Raw genomic sequence first — 25,688 nt, 5'->3', positions numbered from 1 at the left:
TCTCTGTGTAGCCTTGGCTGTCCTTGACTCACTTTGTAGACCAGACTGGCTTCAAACTCAAAGCGATCCACCTGCCTCTGCCTCCTGAGTGCTGGGATTAAAGACGTGTGCCACCATGCCCGGCTTAACACTTGCTTCTTATAGTAAAATCTGTCAAGAGAGAGAAAAAAAAAAGCCTGCAGGGCATCAGGACCTGGCCATGCAGGGCTATGAGGGACTGCTTGTTTTATTACACTTGGGCCAAGTCACTGGGAAGCCTTCCGTGAACTGCCCCCTTCCATTGCTGGTGAACGTGGGATAGTGTGGTGCATACCTATCTTCCTGGTTCTTGCGTGGAAGAGACAGGAAGATCACAAGTTGAAGACCAGTCTCGTCCTATCAATGAGTTCAAAGCTAGCCTGGGCCACGAGAGACTTTATCTCAAAAGAACAAAACCAAACCAAGGCAGTCTACTTGTCAAAGGATAATAACCATTATCTCGTCCTCGTGTACTTGAAACCCACCCCACCTGTACTACCCCTCCCCCCATATACACAAACACTCCCCCCCGCCCACATCCTCCCTTCAGGAGCAATACAGATGCCTTGTGTTGGCTTGTCACAGAGTCCCCATAAGCCCTTAGCACCTTTGGCAGTGGACAAGTCTAAGTCCCACCATCCGGAGTCAGGAACTAATGATGGAACTGAGGTTGTAAGGCACCAACTGCAGGGAAAGAGAGAAGCCTAACGTCTGAGGAAGCTCAGAGAGGCAGAGGTCTGCATCCTTGGCCAATCCTGTTTCCTCTAATCCAAAAGGGTGACTGTGTTCCATTAAAGCCTGTGATTGAAAAGAGCGACTCATGCAACAGCGTGTTAAAATTACACACCTCGAGCCATAGCTCCCATAACAGGACTCCTTCTTTGAGAAAAACAAAATAAAATAATGGAGCCAGGCACAGTGGCTCATACCTGAATCCCAGCACTCAGGGGGCTGTGGTAAGAGGATTCCAGGCCAGCCAGCCTTCATAGCTAGACTGTGTCTCAACAGGAAAAGGATAGTGGAGCCATCCATTCAAACCAATGGTAAATCTTGACAGATGTTGTTTTAATCCACAATTAGGAGACTTACTAAGTACTTGTTTTGCACAAACTCTTAAGTGCCTGGAGGTTAACAAGAGGCTATTTGCCATCCGAATACAGATGTTTAGAACTCTGAGTATAGTACTTGTAAGCACACAATGAATTCAAATGGGTCTTGAGATCATGAAAGATGTCTTTGGGGAGTAAATGGCTTATTTTGTTCAATCACATGTGTGGGGCAGCCCCATTCCATGGACCATTTTGAGTGCTGGAAGAAGATGCTAAGCAGACACAGGAAGGTTTCTGTTGTCATGGAGCTCTCATTTTTGTGGGGGAAGATGCACGGTTAGCAAACATACACTGCACTGTAAGTGGTAAATAGGATAAAGGGTGAAAAAACAGCCAGGCGGTGGTGGCAGAGGCCTTTAATCCCAGCACTTGGGGGGCAGAGGCAGGTCCATCTCTGTGAGTTCAAGGCCAGCCTAGTCTACAGAATGAGTTCTAGGACAGCCAGAGCTATTACACAGAGAAACCCTGTCTCAAAACAAAACAAAACAAAACTAACAACAACAAAACAAAAAAAACAAACAAAAAAGAATAAAAAAAACAGATAACGAGATGTAGACTGGAGTGGCTATCAGTCAGTCACTTTACTCATTGCTGAGGCAAAAATACCCCCACAAGAACAACTTATGGGAGACAGAATTTGTTCTGGCTTTGGTCAAGGACAGAGTCCACCCACCATGGTGGCAGGAGTTGGGGGAGAGCAGCTGGCCACACCCATCCACAGTCAGGAAGCAGAGAGTGACAGGTGCTAGTTCCCGGTTAGCTTTTACATTTTTAGTAGTCTGTTGTTTAAGCTCAAAGAGTGCTGCCATCCACTTTTAGGGTGGGCCTTCCCACCTCAACCTCACCCTGACGACCTCTGACAGGCACATGCAGCGAGACTTGTCTCCTAGACAGTCCAGACTCTGTCAAGGTGCACACTAACCACCCCTGGCAGGGAGGGAGCTATGGCACCTCACACACATTCACCAGAAAAGAGCTTGTTGGGAGGCAAAGAGGCTAAACTGCTCTACTGAAATGAAAGCACTGTGGCTTGAGCACGACAGAAGGTTAGTTTTCTCTTGCATTAACAATCTGAGAAGGGTGTTCCAAGTCTGTGGGAGGTTCTCTTCCGGGCACGGATTCAGGGCCTCGGGCTGCTTTGAAGATCTGAAGGCACAAAGCCCGCCTCCCCCAGGACCTTGCCATGCCAACGTCATAGCTGAATTACGCACTCCGCTCTCAGGCCGAGAAAAAAACCGAAAAGGCACACGGACTCCCAAAGACCTTGGCTCAGAAGTGGCATTCTCCACGGCTGCTCTCTCTTGATGAGATCTTAGTCAGATGGCCAAAGAGCTGTGAGAACCGCTTAGCAGTACAATAGTTGTGATGCCTCCTGCAGGACCCACTGCAGTGAGCTGAGGAGATGGAGCCACAGAGGTGGCAAGGGATGAGCATATTCGGGAGCAGCTGCGTTTTCAGATGGAATGGAGGTAGAAATGGAGAACGAGGGGTCAGAATAAATAGTACCTGTTTGTAGAAATCATATAATTTACTCGGTCTTCAAAAAAGACTCAGAAAGAATAGATTTCTGGCTTAGTCATGCTAAGTTTGAGGTGCTTAGTAGCCTACCGGGGGCAGAGAGAGAAGTATTGACAAGGCAATTAGATATCGAAACTTAAGTTCAAAAGTTGATCCAAACTCAGAGTTCTCACCGTGTGCCTAGCACTTAAAGCACGGGACAAGACGTGCTCTCTTAGAAGTGGGTGCATAAGGAAAAAGAAGGGTGCTGAGAACTGAGCATGAGGGAGCTTCAGTGTTTTCAAAAGAGGAGAGGAAAGAGCAAAGGAGACTGAAAAGGAGGGAAGAGGAAAACAGGAAGGTGGGGTACACGGGAGAAGAAAGCATTTCAAGGACATCTAATGAGTCAAACAGGGTGAAAAGGACTTGAGTTACATTCAGATCATTGGCAAGCATAGCAAGAGTCCTTAGTGGGATCAGGCATCTCTGGAGTGGATCAGTGAAGGCAGGTGTGATGATACTCACTTCTAATCTTGGTGCTTGGAAGCTGAGACAGGAGGATTGCAAGTTTGAGGCCATCCTGGCTACACAGCAAGCCCCTGCCTCAAAAACAAAGAGTGGGTGCGCTGGGACTGGTGGCACACACCTTTAATCCCAGCTCTTGGGAGGCAGAGGCAGGTAGATCACTGTGAGTTCGAGGCCAGCCTGGTCTACAAAATGAGTCCAGGACAGCCAGGGCTACACAGAGAAACCCTGTCTTAAAAAAAAAAAACCAAAAAACAAAACCAAAACAAACAAAACAAAACAGTAGATTGAAAAAAAAAATAATGGGCTGTAGATACTGTTTTAGTATGTGTTTTATTGCTGTGAAAAGAGAGCGTGACCAAGGCCACTCTTACAAAGGAAAACATTTAATTGGGGCTGGCTTATAGTTTCAGGGGTTTAGTCCATTATCATCATGGCGGGAAACATGGCAGCACGCCGGCAGACGTGGTGCTGAAGGAACTGAGAGTTCTACATCTTGATCCACAGGCATCGAGGAAGAGACTGGATTCCACATGTGGAGCTTGAGCACAGAAGACCTCAAAGCCTACCCCCCACAGTGACACACACACACACACACACACACACACACACACACACACACACACCTCCTCCAACAAGGCCACACCTCCTAATAGTGCATCTCCCCAGGGGCCAAGCGTTTGAACACATGAGTCTATGGGGGCCACACCTATTCAAACCACCACAGATACTGAATAGATAAAATTGTAAAGGAGGTTTGCTGTAGGAGAAACAAAGAAGCAAGGCAGTAGCTAACAAGTAACCTAGACATATTTGTGTAGGTGAGAGAAATGGCATTGTATTTGTATGTAATGGGACTGGTTCAGTAGGGGATCGGTAAATTGATCATGTGAGAACAAAGTTCTGAGCAGACCAAAAGCGCTGGACGACGGCGATTGGAGGGATGTGTCTGACTGAGCATGCGCTGTTCAGGGGGGCGGTGAAGCAGCGAGTACAGACACAGGTGGCCTGAAGAGATGGTGATCAGAGGATATGGAAGTTCTGTTTGCTATTTCAGCACTTAGGAGAGTGAGCTGGCTGGATACAAGATCTCTGGGAAAGCTAATACGGAAGCAGATGTGTGCTAGGGAGCGCTGGCAGTTCCTAGACCGTGGAACCCACGTTAGTCACCTTTGCCTTACTCCAACACCCGACACAGCAAACTTAGAAGGAGAAAAGGCTCCTTTTGGCTGACAGTTTGGGAGGTTTTCGTTCACAATCAGCCCCTTGGTTGGACACCTGTGTCACTTCATGGCAGGAGTACGTGGTGGAACAGAACCACTCACATCATGACCGGGCCACAAAAGAGAAAAAGGAGGAAGCAAAGGGCTCCTTTCAAGAAGGTGTCTCAGAGACCAAAAGATCTTGCACTAGACTCCACCTCCTCGAAGCTCTACTATCCTATCGGGGGAGGGAATCCCATGTTGAGCACTAAAAGTCCAAACTATAGCAGCTCCTGGGCTAGGTAAGGTGGTAGTGAAAACAGGAAGCAGAAAATGGGAAGCAGAAATATTCCAGGGTTTCTCTATGGACCGGGAGTGAGGGATGGCAGGACAAATGAACTAAAGAAAGAAAAAAATATGATACAAAGTATATGTATATAATTTATATATTATATATTTATATGCTATATATGTATAAATATTTATATATTATATATTTGTATTTTTATAAATATATATAAATATATATAAAGCTTATGATGGTGACCCTCAAGTGTGGCTAAGGAAGGAGAAATTGAAGTGAGTGAAGAAAGAAAAGATTGCTGGAGTGGCTCATTCAAGGAATTAAGTGTGTTTGTATATATAGGTTACCAAGACCAATAGTGGAGATCTAAGAGAGGAAGATGGCAAACTTCAGGCTGAAATCTTTACTCAGAGAAGGGCAAGAGATAAGCAGGAAGATGGTAAAAGACTACAGCGACAAAGGGCAAACTGTCAGACTTCCTGTTACTGTTACAAATCCCTGAGCTTCGATCTATCCCTGTTGGTTGTGTTGCTCCTGGGCCCGTGGTGTTGCAGAGTGTCATGGTGGCACGAGCGTGTAGTCCAGGGCATTCCCCTCATAAGGAGAGAAAGCAGTGAGAGAAAGACAAGAAGGGACAGGGGAGCATACACCCTCAGAGGCAGCACCCCTAACCCAAGTGACCCCCTTCCTCCAACCAAGACCCAGTTCTAATGGTTCTCCTACCTCCTAATAATCAAGTCATAAACCCATCAGTGGTTAATCCACTTATGACATCATAGCTCTCGTGGCCCAATTTGCTTTCCCTGAAAAAAACCCACCAGCAGGCAAGTGAGCCCCTTGCACGTGAGCCTGTGGGGACTTTTCATGTTGCAGTCATAACAGACTGGATGTAAAGTGGCGTGGTTAATCTGGCGCACTTCAGAGGGGTTGGCTGTTTTGGTTTAGTTTGCTTTGCTTTTTGATTTTAAGACATAGACCCTTTGTATATAGTCCGGGCTGGCCTAGAATTTGTGATCCTTTTGCCTTGACCTTTTTGGGTGCTGAGATTACAGATTCCACCACCACAGCTGTCCAGGGGGCCTAGTTCTAAAAGGCACGGGGTCCAGAGATGAAAGCTGACCCCGAAGTGCATAGCGGTTGCCAGCTGTAAACCCCAGCCTCAAGACCAACATGGATCCTGTCCCCAAGATGCATGTACTCCAGGGGGACATCGAGACATATAAATAAGTAGATAAGAATACAGATGCAAATGATGGCAGGCTCTGTGAAAGAAAGGAGATGGGACAAAGGAGACGTGACCGAGTATGAGGGGTTAGGGGTGTGTGTGGCAGGGAAGAGCGGTTGTGAGGCAGTGATGTGGGCTATGGCCCCAGGAGTAGATAACAGGCAGAGAGATAAGGGATCTGTGCAAAGTGGATCCCAGCAGGATTCCAGAGACCTGCCGGCCCATCAGAAGCAGCCCAAGAAAGAAGAGAGCCGGTAAGACAGGATCAGGATGTGCGGCAAAGAAGGGCTGGGAAAGGAGCTGCTGCGCTCAAGGTGCTGTGGCCCAAGGAGTCTGATGCTGGAAAGTAAAGAGTTAAGGAGTTGACACACTTCCTGAGCAGCTAGCTATGGAAGGTTCTGTCAAGAGTGAGGCCATGACAGTCCTTTGTCCTTCCTTCTCTGTGAGAAAGTACTAGGAGCTAGCTCTAGGCTGATTTGCAGCATCAGGAGACAGGGGCTTGTAGGCATTTGCTTATGAAAATAGAGTGGTTTTGGTAGTAAGTTGTACTGAAGGATTTGGATAACTCTTTTTTTTTTTTTTTTTTTTTTTAAGATTTCTTTCCGAAATGCAGACTTCAGGAGCAAGAGGTCCAGAGGAGACCAAGTGCTTTCTATACTCGCATGTGTAACCCCTGGGTGTCCCTGTTAGGGGTGAGTACTTCCATCTTGATCTCAGTGTCCTTAAGAACTCAGGTGAACGTGTGTGTGTGTGTGTGAGAGAGAGAGAGAGAGAGAGAGAGAGAGAGAGAGACAGAGACAGAGACAGAGACAGAGACCCAGAAACAGAGAGAGACAGAGAGACAGAGACAGAAACAGAGAAACAGAAAGGGAGAGAGAGACAGAAAGAGAGAGAGAGAAACAGAGAGAGAGACAGAGAGACAGAGAGACAGTGAGAGTTTTGAGGGAAGGAAAAGTGTTAATTAACATTAGCATGATTAAATAGCTTACTTTATTAGAGTTAAGGTGAATCTGCTATGATAAGTTTATGTTTACTTAACCACTCATCTTAATCAGTTATCTACTATTTACATAATCATATCTGATAACCCCTCGGTTACTAATTTCATGCTAATTTGTTGATTATAGGGAGAAATGGGACACCAGAACAGTATGATAGTTAATCTCAAATGTCAACTTGGTAAAGTCTAGAATGGGCTGGGATCTTGGACTGTATGAAAAGGAGAAAGTAAGCTACAGAAGCATCCTTCCCTCTCTGCTCTAAACTGTGGATGCATTATGACTGGCTGCCTCAGTTTCCCACTGTTGTGACTCCCCCACATAGTCACGAAGGACTCTGACTGTGAGCATCTAACTGTGAGCTGAAATAAACTCTTTCTTCCTTAAGCTGATTTTGTCAGACTAGTTTATCACAGCAACAGGAAAAGTAGCTAAGACAGAGTGTCTGTTTGTTGGTGGGATTGATTAAGGCGTCATTTTCAAAGGGGATTTCCCTAAAAACTTGCTTGCATGGTTGATTTTTTGTTGTTGTTGTTCCAGAATCCAGAATGAGGGTTCTAGATCCTGACTGTAAGATTGACATTTGACACAAACCATCACAATCCCACCGCTTTGTCAGTTTAACAAACAAGCCATTAAAAATTTTAAGCTATTAAAAAAACTTAAGCTATAACTTTCCACCTTTTGTCTTCATGCTCACAGCCATTTCATAGTGCAAGATGTTCAGTTCCCTTCGAAAGTCCCCAGTTCCCAAAGTGCTAAGCACCATGTGGTCAGGTTCATCACAGCAACATCCCCACTTCTGGTACTATCTCTCTAATTGTTAGGTGTCTTGCTACTCTAACAAAGGCAACTTAAGAGAAAAGGGGGCTTATTTTGGCTAATTGTTTGATGGTGCAATCCATCATGACGGGGACTCTTTGCAGCAGGAGCCTGAAGTAGCTAATCACACTGCACACACAGTCTGAGAGCAGAGGAAGATGAATGCCTGTGCTCAGCGGGCTTCCTCCTTCTCACGCAATCGAACACTCAAGCCCAGGGGATGATGTCACCGTCCTTTACATTAGGTCTTCACACCTCAGTAAGCCTAATCAAAATAATCTCTCACAGCCATGCCCAGGGCCTAACCTAATCTAAATAAATTCCTCACAGACATGACTAGAGGCTTGCCTCCTGCGTAATTCCATATCCTGTCAAGTTAACAGCCAACACTAACCAGCTGCCTTAGTTTTGCTTCCTATGGCTGTAATAAACACTGGATAAATATAACTTTGGAGAGGAAGAGCTTTATTTTTATCTTATAGCTTCCAGTCTATCATGAAAAGAAATCAGGACAGGACCTCAAGGCAGGAACCTCGATGCAGGAGTTGACGCAGAGGCCGTGGACGGAAGCTTCTTACTAGCCTATACAACCCAGGAACCCTAGACCAGTAATTGAAAAAAAAAAGACTTGATACCCTATGAGCATATACAGGGGGAGGAGGTCCCCAGCGGGAGGGAAGAAGGAGTAGGAGGATACAAAGGATGGGATAACAATTGAGATGTAATATGAATAAATTAATAAAATATAAAAAAAAAGAAAAAATGCATAAAGGCCAATCTGATGGAGGGGGCGTTTTATCAACCAGGTTCCATATTTCCAGATGACCCTAGTGCAAGTTGGAGGAAAAAAAAAGAAAAGAAAGAAAGAAAGAAAGAAAAGAAACCTACCAGTACACTACCCCAGTAAGATTTTATTATAAGTAAGCTTTAATCAGACTTTACAGAGGTCAGAAGTTGATAAGAGGCCAGTGTCTTCTAAGGTTCTAGCCTTGTGCCTTGTGTTTTTATTACCCTGTACAAAACGTCAAGATGACTTGCTCTTCCTGTGCATTTCTGCAGGCTATTGCCTCCCTTCTCATCATGTTTGTGATCCAGTGGGCCTATACCCTGTTTAGCATGGGTGTTGCTGCCATTGTGTATTTCTACATTGGCCAGGCCAGTCCAGGTCTTTACCTTGGTAAGTGGCTGAATCATTGTGCTAGCATTTCCTTTGTTTTTCCTAGCTTTCAGTGAAGAATTGTGTGTTAAGAAATATGCCATTGACATGAATAATTATAAATGAAATACACTATCAATTCATTTGAGATTTATAAGACCTATAGAACTAAAATAGATGACCACAGTGGTAAAAGAGCCAAGAAGGATAAAATATGTTGAAATAAAGTATACCGATGTAGCATAATATTATACGTTTCCTAAGCTTTGAATATCATTTGAAAACAGAGCGAGTTAAGTTTAAGATGTATAACATAAACCCTAAACCAACCACTGTATAATATAGTGAAGAGTTATACCTAGCAAATCAACAGAGGTAAAAACTGAGTGAGAAAAATAAAACAACATATTAAGAGTTGAAGAGATGGCCCAGTGGGTAAAGGTACTTGCTGCAAAGCCTGTCAACCTGAGTTTGATCCCCAAGACTCACATGGTAGAAAGGTAAAACTGACTCCTGCAAATTATCCTTGACCTCCACAGAGGTACAGTTTGTGTGTGTGTGTGTGTGTGTGTGTGTGTGTGTGTGTGTGTGTGTACATAGAAATGAGTAAATATGATTTTAAAATGTAAAGTACATCAAAAAGCAAAAATAAGTGTAAAAAAGAAAATTTATTGATAATAATTAAACAAAGACATGATATGTGCACATGAGGTCATGGACAACGAAAGTGGGAAGATGGCAGGCAGGTTCAATGCCAGCCTGAGTTAAACAAAGAACAACAGTGATTTTTTAAAAGCCTACCTATATTGATTATTACAGTATATTTAGATAGTCTAAACACCCTCAACTAAGTAGAAATTGAATAAAAAAGTGTGACCCAACTATATGCTGCCTACAAGAAACTTCTTTTAATGGGTGAATTTATTTTTGCAGTCCTGGAGATCCAACTCTTAAAAAGGTGCTAAAAGACACCTAAAGAAGACACCTAAAAAAGACAGCTAAAGAAATCTGTCTTAAATAAAAAACACACAAATAGGTTAAAATAAAAAGGATGTGAAAACATATATGAGGCTAAGTCCAATCAAAAGGCAGCTGGAGCAATTGCATTAATATTAGATTAGTTTCAGAAGAAGGTTATTGCTAGTGATCAAGAGGATCACTTGATAAAGATGAAGGGGGAAAGGATGAAGAAAACATAGTAAACCTTAACTTTCATAACCCTTAAAAAACAGAGCATTAGCCAGGTGGTAATGGCACACACCTTTTTATCCCAGCACTTGGGAGGCAGAGGCAGGAGGATCTCTGTGAGTTTGAGGCCAACATGGTCTACAAAGTGAGTTCCAGGACAGACAAAGCTAAATAGAGAAACTGTGACTCAAAAACAAAACAAAACAACAACAACAACAACAAAACGAACAAAATAAAACAACCCAGAGCTTTGGAATACATGAAAAAGAATCTTTTACAGAATGAGGGTGGGGGAATAGAAAAGTTCATGGCCACATAGATTTCAACATCTGCCTCCCAATAATTGACACATGTAGGAATTAAGGCCTTAGAAGACTTGAGTAATACTGTCTACCAGCTTGTCCTAATGTTCATAGAGCATTCTCCCTATAAACAGCAAAATTCACATTCTTTTCAGTAATAGGGAACACAGGGATAATATAGGACATAAAGATTTGGTGAATTCAAAATTATTCAGGTCAACTGAATAAAATATTTCTCTGAAGGGGAAACTAATTAGAAATAAATAACAGGGAGATAACGGGGGGGGGGGAACCTCCAAATATTTAGAAACTAAAGAATGTTAAATAACTAAGAACAGTGAGTAAACTATAGAAACTAGCAGAAGTTTCAAAAAATAAAACAGAATTGAACTCAAATTACATTTGAGCTGAATGAAACCAAAACTGCAGCATATCAAAACTGTAAGGTATAGCTAACAAATTCATAGCAACTGGTGCATATATCATCAAAGAAGAACGTTCTCAAAGTAGTGAGCTCAGACTTGAGTTTTGAACTTAAAAAATTAAAAGAAAAAGAAGAAGAAGAAGAAGAAGAAGAAGAAGAAGAAGAAGAAGAAGAAGAAGAAGAAGAAGGGAAAATTAAATCCAAAGTGGCAGTGGGGGATGGGGGTGGGGTGGGACAAGGACATGTTAAGTATCATAGTAGAAATAAGATAGGTACAAAACAAGAAAAAAAATGAGAATACTGACTGTATTCATTACTTTTCTGCTTCTGTGAAAAACACCACGACCAAGACGATTTACAGAGTAAGGGTTTATTTGGGCCTATGGTTCCCCAGGGATAAGAGTCCATGATGGCAGCAGGCAGCAAGCATGGAGGCAGGAGCCGAATGCTGAGAGCTCACGTCTTGAACAGCAAGCACAAAGCAGAAAGAGTACCAAGAATGGAGGGGACCCCTAGTGACATGCCCCCTCCAGCGAGGCCACGTTTCCTAAACTTCCCCAAAGAGTGCCACCAGCTAGAGACCAAGGGTCCAAACACTGCGCATATGGAGGACATTGTCATTCAAACTGCCACACCAGTGAAACAAATGATCATGGCTGAAGATCAGTAAGATGAACAGACTTCTGGCCAGACTGGTCAGATATAAGTGATGGAAACCAGGAATAAAAGAGTTCATGTCATTGGAGGGCCCACTCCCTGGGCAGTATCAGGGACCCACTCTTAGATAATTTGCCCACTCCCAGGGCAGTGCACCACTGAAGATATGAGAACAGAGCCACCATGGCTGAGCCACCTAAGGATCCTGCCTTTCAGCACTAACATTAGAGATTATGTTCCCCCACATAAACTTTGTGAGACACATTAAACCATAGCACATAATTAATACTTTTCCTTTATAATAAAGCAATTTTAAAGATGCATTAACAGCAGAGTAGTACTCCACTGTGTAAATGTACCACATTTTCATTACCCGTTCATCAGCTGATGTACATCTAGGCTGATTCCACTTCCTGGCTATTGTAAATTTACACAATGGAATATTAGTCAGCTATTAAAGATGAATTATGGGATGCACAGGTAAGTGAATGGAACTGCACTCACCATAAGTGAGGTAACTCAAGACTAACAAAGACAAACGTTGTGTGTTTTCCCTTATATGTAGATGTTAGCTTAGGATATGTATGATTCATTTGGAATACCTATGGAGATTAAGAAACTAGTAAAGGGGCTAGAGAGATGGCTCAGAGGTTAAAGAACACTGCTTGCTCTTCCAAAGGTCCTGAGTTCAATTCCCAGCAACCACATAGTTGCAATGAACGCACTCGCAGTGATTGTGATGGTCTGCACAAGACTTGGTGCAAACTCAAGCCAGACAAACTCCCACTATGGACAGAGGGACGTAGGAACAAAACCCCACCACTAGATGAGCTATTGGCATTTGAAAGCTACTGGGAAAGGGAAAATAAATTTTAATTTTTCTTTTGATAAAAGACCTGCTGACCTGGAACTCACAATACATAGACAGGAGGGCCTTGAATTCATGGAGACATGCCTGCCTCTGCCTCCCAGATTTTGGAATCAAGGGCATACACCACCGTACCCAACCCAGAGTCCATATTCTTTAGTGGTGTGACTTTTAGTCAGTTGACCACACTCCAGGGTGGTCTCCATTCTCAATAATTCTGGGCAATACAAGTTGGACTCAGTGTGTTTAAAGAAGAAAGCGGAAGCCTGGTGGGTAGGGAGATGGGGTGGATCTGGAAGGAATTGAGAGAGAACAGTGAATATGACCAGAATTCATTGTATGAAATTCTCAAATAATTAGTAAAATGTTATTTTTTAAAATAAAGATACGCTGGCCAGGCGTGATGGCGCACAACTTTAATCCCAGCACTCGGGAGGCAGAGGCAGGTGGATCTCTGAGTTCGAGGCCAGCCTGATCTACAAAGTGAGTCCAAGATAGCCAAGACTACACAGAGAAACCCTGTCTCGAAAAACAAACAAACAAACAAAACAAAAAAGCACCTTCCAAGTTTGCAGAGGGTCCACGTTCATTTCCAAGCACCTACATGGTGCAGTTCACAACTTCCTACAACTCCAGAGCCAGGGGACCCAATGTCCTCTTCTTTCCTGAACTCATGTGAGCATACCCACACAAATAGATATTGTTGAAAGAAGAAATATTTTTTAAAAGGTGTGTGAGAGGGCTAGAGTGCTTGTATACTATGCCCAAGGTACTGTCCTGGGTTCAATCCTAGCAATCCACGAGTGTACGTGCACACACACACACACAGACACGCACACATGCACATGAGTTTGCACACTCCAGAAAACTCTATAATGCTCCAATTTAAAATAAAGCAATTAATATCACCAGGTGTGGTGGTATGTATCTTCAATCCCAACACCTAGGAGACAGAGCTAGACTGTTGTGAGTTCAGGGCCAGCCTAGTCTACATAGTGAGTTCTAGGCCAGCTAGAGCTACACAGTAAGACCATATCTCAAAAGAAAAAAAAATAATTAATACCAAGTCCTAAATAAAAAGTTCTTCACATTTACAATAACTAGGTATATGTATTTTTACAGAAAAGTGCTTTAGATATTTAAAGTGAAGACATGTACTAAAAGTAATGCCTTAGGAAGACAGACTTGCTAAGAAATGGGCCTAGATCATCTAATTTTATAGGTAGGATATATTTTGATTAGCATAATGACGATATCATCTTAGGAAATGTAAATATTTCCCAGAAATCTAATCATAGTAGAGTATGAAATAAAATTTCAGGCCAGTGTCTATCTATAATTTAGATGACTTGGAATTTAGATGATCATATATAAATAAGGTCAGTTAATAGCATCTTATAGAATATATATTGATTATCTTAATATTTTAAGTCTCTTCCCTGCAATTATGTATACTATGGCAGGTCTATACTGTTTGTTCTGTTTCATTACAGGATACTAAGATAACATTTTAACATAGGCCTCTTAAAATACTAGTCAATTTAATGATAATCTATTCATGTAATTGAGGGATTTTTGTTTCTGGTTCTCCAAAACAGGGGTTCTCTGTGTAGCCTTGGTTGTCCTGGAACTCACTTTGTAGACCAGGGTGGCCTGAAAAATACAGAGATCCACCTGCCTCTGCCTCCTGAGTGCTGGATTAAAGGCGTGCATCACCACTGCCTGGCTGAGGGATATTTTCTAAAAAAAAAAAAAGTATGATTAATTTTTCCAAAGTTATGCATAATTTGTGCTAAGATGGCAGTGTGTGCTTGTAATCCTAGCACATACGATGTACAAAAAGGAAGATGGTTAAATCCAAGGCTAGCCTGGACTGTAACAAAATCCTGTCTTGGTGGGATGGGGGTGGGGCATTATATATATATATATACCTTACTATGACAACATTATGGTGGTTTGAAAGAGCCATCCCTCATAGTCTGGGCATTTGAATACTTGGTCCCGGTTGGCAGTTCTGTTTAGGTTGGGGTTAGGAAGTGTGGCCTTGCTGGGGGAAGAATAACACTAGACATGAGCTTTGAGGTTTCTAAAGTCACACAAGAATTTTAAAGCTGCATGCTGGTCCCAATTTGAGTTCTTGGCTTCCTGTTGTGGTTTAAGATGTGAGCTCTCAGCTAGCTGCTCCAGACACCCTGCTTGCCTGCTTCTATGTTTCCCTACAGTGATAATATTGTATGTAATATAGTATAATATAAATTATAATATATAACAATAGATTTAGATGATACAGGCATTATATTATATTGTTATATAATGCATAATTATTGTTATATAAACATATAAATATTTCACTATATATGTATATTTAAGGTTGGCCTTCACTCAGAGCAGTGTGTTATATACAAAGGTTATTTGGCCAATACAACAAACAAACAAACTAAACACCCCACTTCAAACATTTCTGCCCGCTGAACTATTTTGTCCACTTAACGCCTGTTAAAAGATTTCCCAAGTGCTGGATCCTGTGAGGTTATGTGGATGAAAAAGCCATGTTCTCTGTTCTCAGAGAGTACGTGGTCCTCAAGGAGGGATTTCAGAGCGTGTGTTCAACACACACAGATGTGAATCTAAAAGTGACTGTCATAAAAATGTACTTTAATTCTCAAGACACAAGCCAGCAAGTCACCTTCGCTTTTCTTTACAGTGAGCTCCACCCAGTCTCCTCCTAAGACATTTGGAGTTTAGAAATGAGTTTTGACTGTACATGAGCGCAAGGCAGGCAGCTGCCACTGTATAACAGTTAATGTTGTTTGGTTTGAGTGGGAAAGTGTATGTAAAGTCTGTGTATGTACACACACATGAAAGTTGTCTGTGAGTGTGTTTAGAGGTGTGTAGGCCCCCGGTGGAGCTGAGGTTCAAGATGTTTATGTGAAACCCTCAAGACTTATGCCCTTCTCCTCCTCACAGGGTCAGCTTCAAGCTTCAGCCTTTTCCGATGCGTGAAGTCTTTCCTGGTCCCCTCCTGCAGGTTTGTGTCCACTGGGGCTTGTATGAGGAGGGGTGCGTGCCCCAGAGTCTTGGGAGGTACTGAGAAGTCTTGCTCCTGGCTGTGCTTGGGTCTGCACTGGGGTGTGTGGGACCTGACAATGGAGATGCCTTGAGAGGTTGGCACTTGCCCATCACTGCTCCAGCGCACTCACTACCTGGCACTTGCTCCCCACTGTCCTCCACACTCGGTACCCGGCACTTGCTCCTCCCTGCTCCACCACGCCTCTTTCCCAGCTTCCCACAGGCTCACGTCCTCTTCCTTTCATGTCCCCGCCCTCCGCACACCAAGCCTTCATCTAGAATCTGATTATTAGGTGACAGGTCACCACAGTTGATCTTGGTGAGTTTACAGTCTAAGACGCATTAGCACCAATGCTTCACCATGGCCAAGATCAAAGTCCAAGGAAATATGAAACTGGATCTCACATTTCTCGTCTCAGACCAAAGGCAGTTGGAATCACTGTTCTGGTGACAGATACTCTAGTCAAGTATGAACATAGGTGAGAGGCCGGGGAGGATCGCTTGGTGCCCGTATGCTCTGGAACACGGAAGGGGAAGTGTGGCACGTCAGGGGATGCTGCCTGTGGCTCCTTCCCTGTAGCTCCTTCCTGCTCTCGTAGGAAGCCATCACTTCCTCATCCTTTGGGGCCTCAGGGTTCTGGGAACTTCCTCTGCCTTCTGTTCCCTTTCAATATCAGTGAGAAGCCAACGCTGCAGGCCAGGGTTTATTTGGTTTCATGTTGATGGTTTGATTTTGAAATTCTACGTGTTCTGACTCGCACTTGCCACACCCAGATGTTGCAAATGAAGCTTAGCACAGGTTCCCACTGATCCCAGATGTAAGCTCAGGATCTTCTTTCTCTCTTTGTGTCTCCCTCTTAGGGTTTTGTTTTCGTTTTTGTTTGCCAGTTTGTTGTTTTGTTTTGTTGAGACAGGGTTTCTCTGTGTAGCCTTAGCTGTCCTGAACTCACTTTGTAGACCAGGCTGGCCTCGAACTCACAGAGATCTGCCTGCCTCTGCCTCCCGAGTGTTAGGATTAAAAGTGTGCGACACCACACCCAGCAGATTTTGTTTTGTTTTGTTTTTTGTTTTCAACTATGGTTAAACACATAACAAAATGGATCATCTTAATCACCTGTGTGCTCATGGAATTGCTAAGTGTATATTCATGGAATTCAATACAAGCATATTGTCATATACCATCGTCACCACTCATCTCCATGTCCATTGAGCCATAACTCTGCTTTCCCGAGCACCGTTTGCTTTTTAACTTCTGTGTCCTGGAGAGGGGAACGTGTGCACGTGAGTGTAGGTGCCCAACAGGCCAGAGTTGTTAGATCTCTCCGGAGCTGGGGTTACAGGCAGTTGTAAGCTGCCCAACTTGGGGTGCTGGGAACTGAACTCACGTCCCCAACAAGAACAGTGCTTACTCTTAACCACTGAGCCATCTCTCGAGCTCCTACCCCAGCATCCTTTTTCAGAGAGCTCTTTGCAAATACTGCCACTCTGTTCACGTTGGTAGAAGGAGTGAGAGTTCGGTGCTAGAGCTTGGGATGACTTGGACGGTTAGGGGAAGGCACAGGGGTATGGAAATGAATGGAGAAGTCAGGAGATTCAAGGGCCCAGGGATGGGGGAAGGGAACAGAATGAGAGCTCTGTCAGCTACTTTGCTGGCTGTGTCCTTGGAGCTGTGGTAAATGTGGGGTAACCTCTGCCTCCTCCTCTTGTCTGTGGCATGAGCCTGGGTGGCTCAGGTCACAGCACATCTACACAGATGTCTTTCCTCCACAACCCAGTACTGAGAGAGCATAGATTGGTATGGAAGCTGTCCACAAAACTTGGAGCTTTCCATGTGTGGGTGGGGATATTTGGAATAATCTGATTTACAAGAATAGATTTAGTCATTTCTGGCTAGAAAAAAAAAATGGCCACGGAGTTCACCAAGCTCCCTTCAGCTGTACTCTGAATTCCTGGCATGTCACCACTCCCCCCAGCACCCCCCCCCAAGGTCACTGCAGGTCACTGTATTAAGAGGGAGTTCTGAGGAAAAGACATCCTTTTAAAAAATTTTTTATTTTATTAATTTATTCATATTACATCTCAATGGTTATCCCCTCCCTGGTATCCTCCCATTCCTCCCTCCCTCCCATTTTCCCCTTACTCCCCTCCCCTATGACTGTGACTGAGGGGGACCTCCTCCCCCTGTATATGCTCATAGGGTATCAAGTCTCTTCTTGGTAGTGGTGGCACTCAGAGGAAGGATAGCAGGCTACCAAGAAGACATCCTTTTGACTGGACAGAAGATAGTCCACACAGCTCCTCCCTGAACATGAATACGTGGCTCTGGACTGGTGCAGTGGATTGTGGAGCCTTGGCCAAGTCAGCATCTAACTTGCTGGCCACACCTCAGCTCCTGAGTCTGTTCTGTGATTGTTTAGATGAGGGAAGGGCCAAGAAGTGGCTTAAGAATAGAAACTGGTAGCCGTGCCTTCTGTGGCGTGGTTTTGACTGTTTCCAAAATGTCCTTCAAAACCAAGGGCGGGTCACAGTTAAGTATGTTTGGGCAGAAGGATTTGGCTATGTTCTATCATCCATGATACCCAGGGCTCACAGTAACCCTGTGAGGTTAACCCTGACCTTTAGAAGGCTTTCTCTAGATCCCTAGCAACTGTCCAGAGGACGGTGCCAGGGGATGTCTCCGTCCAGAAGAATGTGTGGCTTTTACTTGTTTAAAAAAAAAATGAGCAGGCTGCCAAGAAGAGACTTGATACCCTATGAGCATATACAGGGGGAGGAGGTCGCCCTCAGTCACAGTCATAGGGGAGGGGAGTAAGGGGAAAATGGGAGGGAAGGAGGAATGGGAGGATATAAGGGATGGGATAACAATTTAGATATAATATGAATAAATTAATAAAAATATATATATTTAAAAACAGCAAAACATATCTATTGATAGTCTAGTGTGGCATTTTGGCCACTTCTGTGTTACAGGTTCCACCCTTAGAGAAGCAAACTCAGCTCTCAAGAATTCGTGACCTAACTAGCTTAGATTCATTCTCAGCAAATGGCTGTGATGCCCCAACACACTGCAGCATCAGCTGAAGCTGCTGGCGCTCGACTTCCATAGACTCAGGACCTCGGGCTTTTCACATCGCTCTTTGTATCTTCTTTTGCATCCCTGATTTGAGCTCTTGAACACTATTCTGAGTAAAGTAGCTGATTCTTTTGGTGGGAAGATGGTCAGAGGAAATCTATACCTCTGTGAGAACCTAAGGGTCTGGCAGACCGTGGAGCTGCAAGGGCCACAGAGGGGTGAGAAAACAGGCCTCTGATGACAGAGGAGGCCCATGGCTACCAACTGATGAGGGACAGAGCTAAGGGCATCTCTGCCTTCTTCAGCCTCTACTACCTTCCTCTAGCACAGCCTGGAACATGGTCTTCAGAAGTGCATCCACCTGGATGTGCAGAGAGCGCTGCCAGTAGATTCTAAATCTGGCCCAGGGCACTTTACCTCTTAGCTGCTTGCTGAGTAACCCTGGTGCCCTGGAAACTACTGCTCACTCAACTAACTTCCTTCCTTCCTTCCCTCCTTCTTTCCTTCTCTCTTTCCTTCCTTCTCTTTTTCCTTCCTTCCTTCACACCTACTTCCTTCCTTCTCTTTTTCCCTTCCTTCCTTCCCACCTACTTCCTTCCTTCTCCTTTTCCCTTCCTTCCTTATTTCTTTTTATAGAGTATCCTTTATTTATTTATCCTTTGATAATTTCATACATGCAAAGCAATGCATCTTGATGATGTGCATCATGTCCCCCAGGCACCTGCAACGCATCGCTCTTCCCATGTCACGTCCTCTCCTCTTCTGTAATAACCCTGAGTCCCATCAGTGCTGCCTGTTGGAATTTTGATTGATCTTGTTGACTTGATCCTGTGTGGGTAACCATCGCTGCAATGAGTTCGTGAGTGCAGTGGCCATGGCGTCTCAAAGGACAGCATCTTACTCTTCCCTATTCTCTGGCTCTTTCTTTCTGCCTCTTTTCCTTGACAGGAATGGATACAGATGTCTCATTAAGCTCAATAGACACTTATGCTCAGCACTTTGACTGGTTATGAATCTCTGTCTTAACTGCTGCCTACTGCAGAGAGAAGCTTCTCTAGCTAAGGCTGAGGGTAGCACCAATCTGTGTGTATAAGCAATAATTAGTCAGTTTAACAACATGTTTGTTAGAAACAAAACAAAACAAAACAAAACAGTAGTAGGTTTCTCCCTGGGGCCTATAACCTCCTAAACCATTACTTTTGACTGGGCTTATGGTACCAAGCCTTAATTCTTTTCTGTGGAGCAGGCCTCAGATCCAAGCCAAAAGCAGTTGGTTACTCCCAAAACCTTCTGGCCACTATTGCAGCCACGGGTGCATCCTGCCTAGAAGGATCGTTTTGTAGTATGCAAGGCTGGCTGAAGGGTACCACTGATACCCTGTCTCCCCACAGCAGCCTGGGTAACACCTCAACTTTCTAGTGAATCAAGGTAGTTTCTCTTTCCACTCTTCTCCAGTCTGTACCTTTGCCACTTCATTGTCTCACTTGACAAGTCAACAACAACAACAACAACAACAACGTAGTAGAACTCTCACAAAACTCTTTAGTGTAGGCATTCTTATTAGAAGGTGTAGCCTTATACTGTTCCACTTAAGAGCAGTAATATTCCTCTCTTTACATCATTTGATATTATATCTCCTTTTTGGTTTTGCTTTGTTTGTTTGTTTGTTTTGGAGACAGGGTTTCTCTGTGTAGCCTTGGTTGTCCTGGACTCACTTTATAGTCCAGGCTGGCCTCGAACTCACAGAGATCCACCTGCCTCTGCTTCCCCAAGTGCTGGGACTACAGGCGTGCGCCACCACACCTGGCTGATACTCTATCTCTTACTTTGGATTCACAGACTGTTGTAGTTACCAACAATTATGTTCTAAACATTTAAATATGTGCTAACTGTCAGCATAGCTGGTGTTTGCACAGTGTCTCTCCCCAGGGCAGACTGGCTTCCACAGTTCATCTCTGTTGCTTCTTCCCTTCTCCCCGTCCCATGTCTCTCCCTGAAGGAGCCTGCGGTCCACCCAGGAGCAGATCATCTTGGCACCGTCCCCAGCCAAGGTTGACATGGCAATGACTCAGCTTACCCAGGACAATGCAGACTTTGCAACCCGAGACCGCTACCACCATTCCTCCCCTGTGAGTCGGGAGCAGCTGATGCCTTCATACTAGACCCTTGCTGGACCGCTCCTTTCTGGAAGCTGCCATGGAGATGAGGGACCCGAATCTCAGAACCCTTAGAAGGAACCCCAAGACTGGTCTTCTCACCACAGCCTCGGGCACCAGAAATCAATTCTGGTCAGAAGCGGCATGTCTTAACCAGATACTAGGTATAGCTGTGGCTTCCACGTGTGGTCACCCTGAAGAGCCCACAGGCCACCAGGGATGATCAGGTGACACTAAGACTATCAGAAGTGGAGAATCAAAGCCAGATTTCTTATTGTAAGGGCTACAATAAACACTTGTTTTTAATTTAATTTTAAATATATATATATTATACTCATATGGTTCCAAGCTACAAAGTATAATCATATGCAGGGTCAAAAAACCTCCTTCTCCCCCGTGGTCCTCATCTGCTGGGTGTGCATCCCCCACCACAGGGCTACCCACTTCTCACACATACAGCAACCATCTCTTTACAAATGGAAAGGGGTTCTTATCGTGCCTTTTTCATATATCTGCCGATGCAGCTGTGCATACACACGCTCGGCATCTTAATCTGCCTTGGAAGCATTTCCAGGATGGTGCTTACACAGTTTCCTCGTTATGTCTCGGTGTCTGAATGTGCCGTGGTTTATTCACTCCGTCTCGTGATGACGGTATTTCGGTTCATTCTGATGTTTTGCTAGTCTGGCCCCTTCTACAATGAGTCGTTATGTTTGTGTGAGCAGTCCTGACGCATGTGGGATCTGTGGGGATGTGCATTTGTAAGCCGTTTAAAAAAAAAAAAAAAAAGGTCATGTGATGGTCCAGGCATGGGACTCCCCTGGAACCCAGGACTTGAGAGATAGAGATGGGAGGATCAGAAGTTTGAAATCAATCTAGGCTGTGCATAAGGTCCTGTATGGTGGGGGAGAGAAATTACTATGAATTGCCTAACAGCATTGTCAAAAGTATGTGTATTCCCCAACTCCCTGGCACCTTTGCAGCTGATTTACAGCATGAATGGCATGAGGTGACAGGACTCTTGGTTCCTCTGGGAGCTGGGCCTGGCACCTATCCCAAGCATCCAGCATTGGGGTTAGTCTGACCCAGGCTCCAGTTCCTTCGTTGATCGTGGCGGGATGGACTGCAGGCTCACTGTAGACTCTTCTGTATAGTCCTGAGATGCTGCGCTCCCCTTGTCTGCGGCACAGTTGCGGGCTTCAGTCGCATCTTTAACAGATACCACCCACAATTCAGTGCTAAATATCCTGTGAATGCACTTTATAAGACGCCTGTGTGTTAAACGGGACAGCTCAGAGTAGGTGAGGGCTGAGGGGGGCATGAAGGATCAGCTAGATCTTACAATCCTTCCTTCGGCTGGAAACAAAACCTAGCTTTGCTTGAAGAACAAATGGCTCTGTGTAGGTTCAGTTTTCTTAACCAGTATATTTTATTACAAACTTATTAACCGAGTGTATGTCCCTTATAACCCGACAAACCGTAACAATAGGAAAAGAGGATTAAACAATAACAAAACCATAAGGATATCAGTTCCGAGGGACAATTCTCCCAGTGTTGCCAGCAGGACTTCTGCTGGAACCTGGAGTAACCAGAACCCGGAACCTCAGCAGGAGACAGAGCCCTGAAGCCTTCCCTCAAGTGGGTCTCTCTAGGAGCGTCTCAAAGTGGAGCCATGAACAGCCAAAACTATCCCAAGCCTCCAAAGGCCCCGCCTCCAGTTCTGGGCTCATTTATATATCTCCTCCTAGAGTCTGTTCATGGGATCTTTTCAGCTGGCAACAATCAAGCTCCCGCACGAGGTGGTTTTTGTTCTAGTGGATTAACCTCACGTGTTCTCACGAGACCGTTCTGATCCCACATTTGGGATCATATAAAACAGGTTTATCTCTCCTTCAACTAAGTACCTTTGACACTTCTAGAGAATGAAGACTTTGGGTTGGAAGAAACACCACCGAAAGGGCCAGTAAGATGGTCCAGTTAGGACACTCGCTGCTAAGCCTGACCACCTGAGGTCTTGTGGCAGAAGGGGAGGACCAACTGCTAGAAATTGTCCTCTGACCTCCGCAGGTATGCTGTGATTTTTTTCAACGCACACATACAAAATAAAATAAAATAAATTTAAATATCTTTTTAGGTCGGGCGTGGTGGCACACGCCTTTAATCCCTGCACTTGGGAGGCAGAGGCTGGCGGATTGCTGTGAGTTCGAGGCCAGGAAAGTCAAGGCTAACACTGAGAGACCCTGTCTAGAAAAAAAAAACTTTTTAAAAAGGAACCATCATAAAAAGACAGATTGAGGGCTGGATAAATGGCTTAGTGGTTAAGAACACTTATTACTCCTGCAGGGGACCCAGGTTCAGTTCCCAAACTCACATCAGGCAGCTCACAGCCACCTGTAACCCAGTTCCAGGGTATCCACTACCCTCTAGTCCCCATGGATACACTTGCACGCATGCGCTACACATAACCTCACTCAGGTACACACATACACATAAGATTTTAAAAATATTTTTTAAAGGACACAGTCTGGAGAGATGGCTCAGTGGTTAAGAACACTTCTTGTGCTGGGCATGATGGCATACACCTTTAATCCCAGCACTCAGGGAGGGAGAGGCAGTCAGATCTCTGTGAGTTCGAGGCCAGGCTGGTCTACAAAGTGAGTCTAGGACATCCAAGGCTACACAGAGAAACCCTGTCTTGAAACACACACACACACACGAAGAAGAAGAAGAAGAAGAAGAAGAAGAAGAAGAAGAAGAAGAAGAAGAAGAAAAAGAAGAAGAACAAGAACAAGAACAAGAAGAACAAGAAGCAGAAGAACAAGAAGAAAAACAAGAAGAAGAAGAAGAAGAACAAGAAGAAGAAGAAGAAGAACAACAACAACAACAACAACAACAACAAGAACAAGAAGAAGAAGAAGAACAAGAAGAAGAAGGAGGAGGAGGAAGAGGAGGAGGAGGAGGAGGAGGAGAAGAAGAAGAAGACTTCTTGTTCTTCCAGTCAAACCAGGCTCAAGTCCCAGCATCTATGTGGTAACTTACAACTGTCTGTAACTTCAGTTCTTAGAGAATCAGAGACCTTCTTTTGACCTCGGCAGGTACTAGAGAATGCAGTATACAGCCACTCATTGAGGCAAAACATTAACACACATAAAATGAAATAATACAAAAAGGACAGACTGAGCTGGGCATGGTTTAATAATAGTACTCCTATTTAATAATAAACAGGTGGCTGAGGCAGGAAGATGATAAAGTGATGGGCTGTGGGCAGTTATCCCTGAGGACTCGTTTTGTTAACAGGGTCCCAATGTGGTCCAGGCTAGCCTGGAACTCACTATAAACCCAGGCTAGCCTTGAACTTGTAGTCCTTTGGCCTCAGCCTCCAGATATGAAGGCCATTTGAAAGAAAACCCTGCATTCATGAAGTTTCCTATGTCTGCTGTAGTCAACCACATAGACTAGATGCCTTCAAAACAGCAGAAACATTTTTTTCAAGGCTCTGGAGTACAGAAGTCTCAAATCAGTCTTACTGAATCAAAAACCAAGGTCATGAATTGAAGCTCAACTCCCCCACACGCTCTAGGAGAATTTGTTTTGTGCCTTCTCTAGCTTTGGTGGCTGCTAACATTCCTGGATTTGTGGCCACATCACCTCAATTCAAAGCCACGATACCACATGACCACAATACCACATGACCTTGCCTTCTGGGGAATTGTGAAGTCTATCTATCTCCACTCTGGGTTTTTTTGTTTGTTTGGTTTTGGTTTTGGTTTTTGAGACACAGTTTCTCTGGGTAGCCTTGGCTGTCCTGGACTTTGTAGACCAGGCTGGCCTCGAACTCACAGAGATCTGCCTGCCTCTGCCCCCCTGAGTATTAGAATTACAGGCATGTGCCACTGCACCTAGCTTTCTCTCTGTTTTCTAAAGAGATATGTGACTATTCAGAGGCCCAAGATAACCTAAGGCAGTGGTTCTCCACCTTCCTAATGCTGGGACCTTTTAATACAGTTCTTCGTGTTGTGGTGACCCCAATCATAAAATCGCCTTGTTGCTGCTTCATAGCTGTTACTTTGCTACTGTTATGAACCTTAATGTAGCTATCCCTGTAAAAGAGTCATTTGACCTCTAAGGGCCTTGACCCACAGGTTGAAAACGAATGGCTTTTACGAAGCCTCACCTCAAGAACCTTGATTTAATCACATATCCAAGGGCATTTGAAGTAAGGAGACATTGGCGGGGCCTGAGAAACAGGACATAGGTATTTTGGGACCATTTTCTGCTCAACACAGAAGACTTTGACTGCGTCTGCTTTTGCTGTTTTGAATTCTACATGCGAGGCTAAAAAAGCAACCATTCTGAAGAAGAAAGCAATGAGCCAGGATGGTCACACAGCTTGAATAAGATTATGCCAAGGCCAAAAATAATACATACAAGTCTCGAGATGAGCATCCTCTGATGTGATTCATCTTACAGAGAAGAATAAGGGAGGACTGGGTCATGACAAAACTCGGAAACTGTGCACTCGGTGTCGGGGATTCCAAAATGAATAGCTCAGTGTTGTCGGGCAGGGGGCAGATGCTAAGCAGGTTGGACTTCTAATAGGCTCTAACATTCTTGCATTTAACCCCAGCGAGGTCACACAGCTGTAATGGTAATCGGGCTTTAGCCTAGGTTCCTTAGAAAGTAGGTGTTTACAAGCTACCACCTCAGTAAAGAGTGGGAGGCAGGAGTGAGAGAGAGAGAAAGAAAAAAAAAGGCAAGGAGGAAGGAAGGATTCACAGGCACGCAGGAGCACATGGCCAGTGGCCTCCTCTTGAAGGGCCCAAGGGACTGCACAACACCTGTCTCAAGAGCCTCTTCCAGAAGGAGAAGGAGTCAGAATTTATCTCCTGTTTCCTGTTTCCTCAATCTAAAGGGGGGAGCGCAAGAGGACATTCGCCACCTGCACTTGTAATGTGCTCACATGGGAGTGCCTAGCAGTTCTGCGTCAAGACAAGCCTGACCGGAGTCCAGCCAGAAGGGATCATCACAGCTGAGATGGAACAAGTAGCCTGACCAGAGACAGGTGGTGCAGGTGGCACATTAACAAGGGTCCCAT

At 44.4% G+C, this 25,688-nt stretch overlaps 1 protein-coding gene across 2 annotated transcripts in view; it reads left to right on the top strand.

The window, feature by feature from the left end:
• Window positions 1-22,537, top strand: part of SLC12A8 (solute carrier family 12 member 8) — a 145,706-nt gene extending 123,169 nt beyond the window's left edge. For both annotated transcript variants that reach the window (XM_084802149.1, XM_084802150.1), the window contains 4 exons: window positions 6,475-6,572; window positions 8,760-8,877; window positions 15,263-15,323; window positions 20,437-22,537. In XM_084802149.1, coding sequence (XP_084658275.1) covers window positions 6,475-6,572; window positions 8,760-8,877; window positions 15,263-15,323; window positions 20,437-20,599 — 440 coding nt within the window. In that variant the 3' untranslated portion in view covers window positions 20,600-22,537. The remainder of the gene's footprint in view (window positions 1-6,474; window positions 6,573-8,759; window positions 8,878-15,262; window positions 15,324-20,436) is intronic.
• The last annotated feature ends 3,151 nt before the right edge of the window (window positions 22,538-25,688 follow it).

Source organism: Acomys minous (genome assembly GCF_964271855.1).
Source record: "Acomys minous genome assembly, chromosome: 11".
Lineage (NCBI taxonomy): Eukaryota > Metazoa > Chordata > Mammalia > Rodentia > Muridae > Acomys > Acomys minous.
The sequence above is the reverse complement of the archived record's forward strand: the minus strand, read 5'-3'. Positions and strand labels throughout refer to the sequence as shown.